The sequence below is a fragment of the Poecilia latipinna genome, unplaced genomic scaffold (genome assembly GCF_001443285.1).
Source record: "Poecilia latipinna isolate Pla-1442-1.1 unplaced genomic scaffold, P_latipinna-1.0 Scaffold3563, whole genome shotgun sequence".
NCBI lineage: Eukaryota > Metazoa > Chordata > Actinopteri > Cyprinodontiformes > Poeciliidae > Poecilia > Poecilia latipinna.
The window spans coordinates 1-11,014 of NW_015116179.1; the positions used below are offsets into that span (position 1 = coordinate 1).

Below are 11,014 nucleotides of genomic sequence, written 5' to 3' on the forward strand. Positions count from 1 at the left end.
ATGCTATTTTAGGCTTGAGTAGCTTCAGTGATTGGCTAACTCCTTTTAGCACAATTTGAGCACAACAACAGACTTTTCAAGCATTAGATTGTTTTATGAAGGGAACTTTAACCTCTGGTGGGCCAAGAGAAATGGCTTTGTCGGTCATTGCTCTTGCTTATAGATGTCACTTGTGCGTCAGGTTTACAGGCGAACCAGAAACACAATAAGAAACACAAAGGTTCCAGCTCAGGACTTTTGTGTAAAAAATAATAAAATAAAAGCCAGATTGATTAAATGACTTAAAATTTGTAACGTGTTAGAATCTTTGTTATTAATTAATCAAAATTATTGTGTTAGTCAATCTAAACTGGCACTGTTGTAATGAGTAATAAACCAATTAATTAATTGCATGACAAATTTAAACAGTGATTTCCATTTGCATGATTTATTGTTTTTCACTTTCCACCAAAAGTTGGACGACAAAAATCTTCAATCTGGTGCTTTGGCCTCAACCAGCCTGTTTTTTTATATTTACAGAGACTATGATTCTTTCCATTTGTTATTTCTGTTGTTGTTTATTTATTTCGGATACTTAAAATGTCTTCCAGTTGCTAATGTGCTCATGGTTCTTTAGAATTTAAAGTTTATTGATCTTTAAGAATCTGTTCTTCCATCATTATGCCATTACCATTATTATTACATTTTTACTTGAAAATGGTCTTAAAACAACAATATTATCGTTTATCACAATGTATCAGTCAGGGCTAAATGTATTGTATTTTAATACAGAAAAAGTCCCCTGTAAAAAATACTTAAATGTATTTAGAGAGAAATAAAACTGGGTAAGCTACTAACCGCTCATAGCATCTCAACAGAACCCCCCTTTATTAAAAAATCCATCTCTTAAAATAGGGAGGAAAAGTCTGAGAACTTTTACAATAGGTGTAGAGTGACTTTTACTAGAAACTAAATAATATTGTGTATTTTTTTCTTGTGAAGAAGCCTAACTGATGGCTGCAGCATTTTATGCTTTTCTACTTCCTGTCACTCACTTGACTCCCTTTTTGGTAACAATCCTGGTGGAGGAGGCGTTGAAGACCTTCTCAAAGCGCTGCAGCTTGAACCAGTCCATCCTGCAGGGGAAACACAACACAACAACGCAAACAGTGAGGGTTAAAAAGCTGCTGCTCAGCCCGGCACGTCATGCACTGTTACATAAGGGCTGTGCCAGTTCCACTCCCTGCTGCACGGATTGAATCAAAGCCCGTAAGAGCAGCCGCATGTCGACATAATCCCACATCTCTGAAGCACATGCATCAAAAATTTAACTGCGAGATTATTTTCTGCACCGTGTGTCACTTCCCTTCTGCAAAAACAATGAATGCAACATCTCTGAAACGTAGCGCAAGTCTCGAACATCAAAAATGAACTAGAACCACTAAGAGCTGCGGCGCTGCTGCTGTTTAAAAGTTTCCACAGGAATAAAAAATAAATACTTTCTTCTTTAGTTTGCTGCCAGAGTACAAACATTTCAGAACATTAATTTATTTTACATTATATTTATATATATATATATATATCACATTGAGTTATATTATGAAAAACTTGCTTTTAAATGTAAAGAGTGAAATTCTTTAAAGAAAGTTAGTCTGTAGAGGTGCAGAACTGGTGCATTTCCCAAAGGACTTTGATTTGTAACTGAAGCAAAAAGTCATTTTTACAAAGTATTGACTAAGATCAGGCTGAATGTAAACACTTGATATTTTGAAAATCATGTCTCATTTTCCTTCCGCATCACAATTATGCATTACTGCCTGTTTATCCACCACACAAAATCCCAATAAAATATGGATCTGGACAGCATGTGATAATACTCAACATTTATATATCTATCTGTGTTACTTTAAAAAAAACAACCGGGTGTCTTCCTAAAACGAGACTCTGCAGTTTTGCAGTGGTGCAGTAGTCCGTGTTTGGTTCACCTTTGTGCAGCAGGGTGGTGTGCAGAGGGCTGATGGTAAGGAAACCTCAGTCAATGAAGCCTTTTGTGTTTTCCAAACAGTTCAGACTGTGTGCACTGCAAAAACACAAAATCTAACACAAGTATTTAATGTTCTAGTTTCTCGTGCAAATATCTTAATACACTTGAAATAATACAAAACTAACTTACAAATAATTTTTCAATAAATATAGGAGCTTGTTTTAAGTCAATAATTTCTTAATATTGCTAAATTTTCACTTGTAACATGGGAAAATAAGTTAAATAATCTCCCAGAATGATTTTTTTAGAATTATTTCTTTAAAAAGCTAATTTATCTTGCTGAAATGTTACTTATAATATAGTTTTGTCTCTTTTTAAGTGTACTAAGATATTTGCACTAGAAACTAGACAAAAATACTAAGTTACATTTTGTGTTTTTGCAGTGTGTTCTCATTCCTGACAGCATTTACTACACATAACTCTGGCATTATCTAACTAAACTCGTTCCGATTGGTTCACACCTCAAACATTTCTGAAACATTTATGTAATGTGGACAAACTCGTCTCCTTTTGTTTTTCCGGCTCTGCAGCAGAGAAGATTTCGCTGATACTCCTGGGAGCTATTTCTGGAAGCAGCACTGCAAAAACACAGAATGTATCCAACTATTTTGGTCTAGTTTATAGTGGAAATATATTAGTACACTGGAAATACGACAAAACTAACTTTATTGTAACTTTTCAGCAAGAAATATGAGCTTGTTTTAGGCCAGTTATTCCTGAATATTGATACAAAGTTCTGGTTCCACTGGCAGATTATTTCACTTATTATAAAACATTTTTCCCATATTAGAAGTGACATAATCTGCCAGTGGAACTAGAACCTTTTATCAGTGTTCAGGAATTAGTGGCTTAGAACAACCTCCTGTTTCTTGTAAGTTAGCTTTGTCATATTTCAAGTGTACTAAGATATTTAATTCAGTTTATTCAAAACAAATGTCTCAAATGTGTTCACAAAAAAATATTTGCATTAAAACCAGACAGGAAATATTTGGTAAGATTTTGTGTTTAACAGTGACGGCAGTAAAAATAAAATCAGTATGCTCAGGGAGTGTGAGCTCTAATCTCAGGGTTTAATTCATCAGGATTTTCAGCAGCGTCCCGCCTCTGAAAGGTCAACCGTTGTTTTATTTTTACACAAAAGGAGCAAAAGCGGAGAGGCGTTGCGTGCTTACTCATAATGGAACCCGATGTCGTGATTGCCGACCAGTACGACCAGTTCTGTGTCCGAGGAGTGCCTGAACATCCTGTGGAAGCGGCGCACGTCGTCCTCCCAGTGCTGCAGAGAGAAACGGAGAGAGAAGGTTTCAGAAATTCACCTGAGCCATTCAGGAGTCCTAATGGGATCTCCAGGGAAGGCCGAGGTGGCTGCTCCGAGCCGCGGCGCCCCGCCAGAGGCCATTAATTACTTCAGGGGTTTAAAGTTTTCTATGATGAGGCTCTAATTGGCCCTCAGATGCTGCTTTTCTATTAGAGCTGAAACTATTAACACGTGAGGAGGTTTAGCAGCGAAAGGATATTTATAACCCTGAAAATTTTTTTATTTCAAGTCAATCAGTTTATGTGTTTATGTGTAGAGCACATTTCAGCAGCAAGACATTTCAAACAGCATAATAATAATACAAAGTCATAGAAACACAGTTCAGACATTACATTTTGTCAAGTGCCGTCGTTGCACATCATAATGTTGATTAATATTTCATTTGTTATTAGGCGCACTGATTTATCGGCCAGCCGATTTAACGGTGCCGATTTCCTTAATATTGGGAGATTGGCGATCGGCCGATTTTTACATGTGAAGCCGATCCTAAATAGCTTGGCAAAGGTCTAAGAATCAACCATTTGCTCTCTGGTGAGAAAGGTTTGACTGACAGACCGGGCCCTAATTTAATCTAAACAATCGTCAGAAAGTCGGAACATTTCTTTAGGATTCAACAAACACTGAGGAAGTAGAGCTGCAGCCGGGTCTAGAAATGACAATAGGAGCGATTGTTGTACATTTTTCTATTTGTGTTTGGCAAACTGCTCAAACTTAATGGTTATATTTCATCATATTCTCAGATTCCATGATTTTTACAGCGTGAGTGAAATAAATTTGGGGTGCTCCGATTTATGAGCCAGACAATTTATTGGCCAATCGGCACCAATTTCCTCAATTTTCGGACCTGATCCACCTCAGCAAAGGTCTAAAAATCATCCACTGTCCTTTTCTGCTCTCCTGTGAGAGAGATTTGGCTGACAGGCCGGCCCACCGGGTCATTTCTGCTCGTTTGCAGTTAACAATAGGCACCTCGGTGTTGCCAATTCAGGGACTTTCTTGCTATATCTTGTAACATTTCAGACAAAATTGGTAAAGGCCAAAATCAGAATCGGCAGGTCAGGATTTTTAAAGATCGGTAATCGCTGACCTGCCAAAATCAGTGCATCAGTGAAATAAATGGAGCATTGTGTGGAGAGATGGATGGAGGCTGCAGATGTTTACATCAGACCCTGCGGTCTGTGGGCCCAAACAGAACCAGAATCTGATCAGAACCCTCTAAATCCACATCATGCACAGTTTATTTCCTCTATTATTATTATTTCCAAGCATGGTTAGGATAATCCAAAAGCAGTGCAGCTGCATTAGGAGGGAAAACATGGAGCTCTGTTACCTTCTGGGAGCTCCACTTGCCTTCGTCGAAGATATCCCCGAGAATAAAGACTATTTCGGGCTTGAGCAGCCACAGCGCGGTCTGGAAAGCCCGCTCCATCTGCCATTCCCTGCGTTTGGAAACAACCCCGCTGTCATTTTTTGGCTTTTCCTTTTATTGCCTCACCTCACCTCACCTTACTGGTGTTTAAAATGGATGGGTAAAATGGAGAGATTACCTCCTGAGCTTGTCGAACCAGTGTCCCCCCACCGCTCCGAGGAGGTGGGTGTCCGAAAGCACCATGGCGCGGACCGCTGCGTCCGCCGGCCGCCCGTCGGTGCCCTCTCCGCCCCGGGCACGGCTCAGCTTCGGCCAGGCGCACTTGAGGATGGTCGGGAAGTAGATGAGATACTCGCAGAAGAAGAAAGCGCCGAAAACCACCGCGATGAGCAGCGCCGCGACCACCGAGCTGCCGCTAAACTTCAGCATTTCTCCGCTAATCGATGCTCGGGATGCCCAGAAGAACCGAGCCACCCGTCAGGCATCTCCTCAGTTCAGACCCGCTCCTCCCGCAGACCCGGAGGGATTTTATTTAATTTTTTTTTATTAGTAATATTATTATTATTTCAGATCTCCCACAGAGGGATGCTCAGTTTAAAATGGCTGTGGAGCATCTGAGGAAAAAAAAGAAGCGTTTTTTCGGGTTCGGTTCTATGGACCCAGACGGCGGAGGAGGAGATGTGAAAGTTCAGCTCGGCCTCGGCTCATTGAGGGAGACCGCAGCGGGCAGCATCAGTCAGCCTCTGTTTGGCAGCCTTTCAGCGCCGTCAAGCTGGAAACGACACTTCCGGTTATGGATCTCTATAAAATGAAGCAACGACAAACCCGAACCGCGAGTCTTCAGCACGAATATAGTTTTATTTTGAAGTTGCGTACAAATTTATGGAGGATGGATTCTGTCAAAATTGGTAATACATATAGAGATAAATAAAAGGTTTGATGAAGTGCCAGAAATCACTTCCAAAAAATAAATAAATAACTTTTTCCAACTAATTTGGTTACATATGAATCAACACTAATTTTTAATTTTCAACATGATTAATTATACATTATAACATTAGAAATATTATTTTATTTCCAATATTATTTTCTTAGCTTCCTTGTTTACTTGTTCTCAGTTTTTTTATATTTTGCATTTAACACATTTTGTATTTACTATCATGTTTTTATTTATAATTTTTCCTCATTCTGTTTTTTTATTTTATTTTACTGCCACTTTTTTATTTATTTATTTTCTCCTCTAACATTTCCTCTTTGTATTTTCTCACTTTATATTTTCTCCTTTGTTCAATTATTTACAGATTTCTTTTTTATTTTTCCTATAATGTTTTCTTTTCCCCTTTTACTCTTTGTAAAAGTTAAAGGAAAAAGGGCAAAAGAAGTATTTGCCCTTTTATATTACACAACATGTAATTATTGTGTTCCTGCTGATTATGGCAGGATCTGCCCTCCGTACAACAATTTGTTGCAGTGTTTTTATTTTGTCTTTTTTTCAGGTTTAACTATTTTATTATAATTATTATTCGTAGTAGTAGTAGTAGTATACTCAACTGTCAAAAAGTCTGGGTGAAAGATTGCTAATGGTTTATTGTGCGTAACAAAAACATGATAATAATAAAAAAAAAAATCATAATTTTTTTTCTAGAATTACCAGACATTGCATTGTTTTATTCTGTTTTTTATTTTAGTTATTTTGATTTATGATACCTGCATACATTTTTAAATGGACAGAAATATCTTAAAATTAATGTCTAGAAAATTATCTTCATAATATCAATTTTCTTACAACTTAGAACAAATTTATTCCAATTATTCCAACGTAATAATTTGAGTATCCATCAAGTTCAAACAGTTTTATTTTTACAGTTTGGAGAATCTAAGGACATGCAAGTGAAAAATGAGTGTTGAATAACATAAGTGAAGTAAAAACGGTAAAAAATAAAATAAAAATAATAACATTTTCGAAAGCTATTACTATTGATGCAATCAGATTTAGTAAAACTACAAACGTTGGAAAAAGTTGGTAGTACATCTTTTTTTTTTAAATGCAATTATTACCAAAACCTAAATATATATACTGTTCCAAATATATACAGTTCTACAAACAAAATGAAATTTGCATCATGTTGAGCCTTTTACTTTGGAAGAACACAAAACTTCCGGTTTGGGCCGCACTCAAACATGTGAGCTTGACTGGGTGTTTGAGAGAAAGCAGACACTAAATTAAAACAATTTGACGTAAAAGTGGTGCTTTTAAAAGACGCGTAACATGAGTCTGGCTGTAATGAAAATGTTTCTGTTGATAAACAATAATCTAATAAGGGATCCGCGAAAGCAGACAGATGGAAAGGAGACAACAGCTATTGGGACAAATGAGATTAAGTGATTTACGGGAGAAATCTAATCAGCTGCAGACTGTTTATGAGTGCAGCCCCTTCGCCTCTGATGGTAATTGTGTCATCAGAGGGCAGTTACTGGGAAAACTGGTCGGTTTGGGGAGTTTCTGTAGGGAAGACAATCGATTTATCTAGATTCGTATCTGACCCTTTTAACACGCAGAATGAGGAAGATGAAAAGAGAAGCAGCGCAAGGGGAACCTGCACGACTAGAGAGAAACTTTTCATGACTGAATGAAGAAGATTGTTGGGGGTGATGGCGGTGACAGCGGCGCAAAAGGCGACGCACAGGGGCGCCTCTAGAGGGGGCGCCAAATTACGGCGGAATATTTATCTCTACTCTGCATTTTCTTTAACAGCTGATTGTGCCTTGAAAACTTAAAGAGGAATCCATAAAATATGTCTTCATACAGTAGCTGCGCTCTTACACTCTGAATCCGCCTCGCAGCTTAACGTAGAAATGTTTAGCCGAAGGAAAAGAAAAATATTCTGCTTCCAAATCTTCACACTTTTAGAAATTTAAACAGAACAGTAAACAGTTAATATATTTAATATCCTGAACTACAGACTTCAAACTGTACTTTGCAAAAGTATTCACACTCTTTCTCACTTCGACACACTTTGTGGCATAATAACTTCAACATTTTATGTATTTTATTGGAACTTGATGTAATAGATAAACTCAGTGAGTTATTTTATTAAAATGTAAAATATGAGCGGTCTAACCCTTGAATACTTGGAACACCCTGTAAAAACACTAATGCCACAATTAAATTAATTAATTCCACAATAAATTAAAACATACTCAATAATTTTAATTTGTTTGAATTATAATTTTTCTCTTTTCTCCATCTAAAGTGATCTTCAGTCTGGTGCTTTGGGCTCAACTTGAGGTTTTCTTTTCAGATACTTCATAATTCATTTCATTTGTTGTTTTTATTTATTTCGGATATTTAAAATGTCTTCCAGTTCCGGTTGCATTTTGCCATTATTACCATCATATTACTTGAAAATGATCTCAAAACAATATTATTGTTTATCGCAATAAATTTTGGAACAACTTATCATCCAGCAAAATGTTTTATTTTAGTTGTTAAAACACAAACTTGCCCTAATATGCATTAATGTTCTCCGTAGATCAACTGATTTAACGTAAATCAATCTGCAGCTGTGTGAGAAACGTGTGATTTTAAATCGGCTTCTTTACATTCCAGATGTGTTTGGCTGTAATTGTCTTTGGCTGCAGGACGTTTATGGTGTCGATAATCGTAACACCAGCTGCTGTTCTGCTGTCTGTGGGTCAGCGAACGGATCTCCACCCAGTCCCACTGGTTCTGGTTCTGCTCTGAACAGGAAGTTCAGTCTCCCTCACAGTGTATCTGAAATAAAATAAATAAATAAAAAAGCAGAGCTTGATCTTATTACAACTTAAACATCAGCGTCAAAGGTTTAAAGCTGCTGTTTACTGCATATATTACAGTGTTTTTACTCAGGCTGATTAAATACAGTTCAGGTCAAAAGGTTAAATGCCTCCATCATGGAAATTACTGTCTGCTAAATCAATTATAGGCTTTTAATGACTAGAGCTGAAACGATTAATTATTGAAATAATCATCAACTAATTTAGCAATTTAAAAGGGACATTTTTCCCATGTTACAAATTGAATTATTTTTTATCTAATCTAGTGAAAATACCTGAGCCACTTGAAATAAAACAAAACTAACATACAAATAACTTTTCATCAAGATGTAGGAGACACAGGAGCTTCTTTTAAGTTAATTATTCCTTAATGTTGATTAAAACGTTTCATTGGCAGATTTTTTAACTTTTATCATGAGAAAAATGTCTTGTTATGAGTTAAATGATCTGCAAATGGAACCAGAACTTATTCATCAACATTAAGGAATAATTGACTCAAAACAAGCTGATGAAAACTTTCTTGCATGTTAGTTTTGTCTTATTTCAAGTGAACTAAGATAATTTCACTTGAAACTAGACCAAAAAATATTCAGCAAGGCAGGGAACTCTGTAGGAAAACCTTAATTTCTAATTAGTTTTATTGTTTTTAGCACTTATAAATGGTCCCACATTTGCTGTTGCCAGTCACACTTATTATTGTATATTAGACAATAAAATATATTTTTTTAACATAATAAAGGAATTGAGTGTATTTCTAATGGTGTATAAACTTGATAACTGAATTTCTTTTTATATCCCAGTAACTGATTAATTGTCTGACTTATTCATATATTTATAAATTACTAAAATAATCGTTGGTTTTAGCTGTAAATTACTTATTTGCAGAGTTGGGTAGTAACTAGTTACATTTACTTGAGTAAAATTTACTTTTGGGAGTATTCTTACCATGATGTACTTTGTACTTTTAGTTGGGTAGTTTCATTATGAAGTATTTCTACTCTTGAGTAAAATTTCTGGATTTTCTATCCACTGAATGAAGAACAAACAAAAATTCATCAGATTCAGACACACACCTGCCGCTTTTGTTAAAGTTTTATACGTTTTTTATTGAAAGAAGCTGATTTGGAGGGAAAAATATTTTGCCTGATTTTATCATTTTTAAAAAAATTCTATAAATTATAATTTTTATGCTTACAATACCAAAGTTTCCACTTAACTTTATATTTTAGTCCGTCTGATAATGTAACTTTAAATATGATGACGTAAGTTGATCATTTGGATAAACACCTTTAATGTTGCACCTGAGCCATGAACGACTGCAAGTGTTTCAGTCATAGTTTCACACATTGCAGGTTTAATGAATCGAGACTCTAATGAACTGTAACGACAGTCAGGATACTCAGAAAGATCAGGTAAGCTGCAGGAACCTTGAACACATCTGTCCTTCTCTTGTGTTTTACAGAACGTCATCAGACCTGAATATCCAGTAGGGCGACAGTCATTTGACTGACTCATAAACAGGCAAGCTAGTTTCCAGAGCTCGCTGTTCGACAGTTTTTATTGCTTTGCAAAACAAAAAACACAATAAAAAGTGAGGATATTTGAAAAAGTCAGATGCATTTTTGTTGATTGTGCAGGAGACTCTACTTCTGCTTTTCCAGCAGCAGCTTATTTTGATTTAAAGTGACAGAGGCTTAAAACAGCTGGAAGGAGCCCAGAACGGGCAGAGCTGACCTGACCTAACCTGTTCAAGGAAGCATGAACCTTTAATGTTTAGGAGTTGAGATGTTAAAGTTTGGTTGGACTTCAGGCTCATCAGGAGACATTTGTACTCATATTTTTGTTGTGACATCTCAAAGTAAACTGCTGATGTTGAATTTAAATGCGAGCTTCGCCTCACCTTCTGTCTTGGGGAGTAAATGGTTTCCTTGTGTGAAATCTGTGACTACACATCTTGAAATGAGGAAACGCTTCTGCAGCCTGAGACGCTTCAGGTGCAGAGATATTTGTTCATATGCAAAAGTCCGACTGTCGTTTCTAAAGTTTAGACCTCATAAAACGTCAATAATTTATTTTCTCACAGTGTATGCTTAAATCAGACCAAAATGATCTAGTTTTAGGTAAATTAGAATTAACAAAACAATTTATTTGCTAAATGTGACACCAATAATGAGAGAATATGTCGGATTTATTTATTAGTGTGAACTGGAAGTGATCCGCGCCATCTTGGTAGGCAAACACAGCAAAAAGCAAAGAGGAACCATGGCTGCAGAACAAAAATAAAGAAAATAAATGGACATTCTTGAAAAATATACATGAAGAAAATGGCTACTGTTGGGATCGAACCGTTTGAGACGGAGAATAAAAACATGTCAGACAAAACAAGAGAAGTTTGCTCTGATTTTATGCCACAGAGAGAAAAAACACTTGTCTTTTTTTATTCAATTTATGTAAACGTCTGGTTTGAATTTTAAATATCCATCCATCC

The 11,014-nt window shown here is 36.3% G+C and overlaps 1 protein-coding gene across 1 annotated transcript; it reads right to left on the minus strand.

The window, feature by feature from the left end:
• Nucleotides 1-792: 792 nt before the first annotated feature.
• Nucleotides 793-5,599, minus strand: LOC106941240 (metallophosphoesterase 1-like). The gene is made up of 4 exons (XM_015024192.1): nt 4,889-5,599; nt 4,672-4,780; nt 3,196-3,299; nt 793-1,115 (listed from the first exon to the last, which is right to left on the minus strand). The coding sequence occupies exons 1-4, from the start codon at nt 5,137-5,139 to the stop codon at nt 1,031-1,033; spliced, it is 549 nt and encodes a 182-aa protein (XP_014879678.1). The 5' UTR covers nt 5,140-5,599; the 3' UTR covers nt 793-1,030.
• Nucleotides 5,600-11,014: the final 5,415 nt, after the last annotated feature.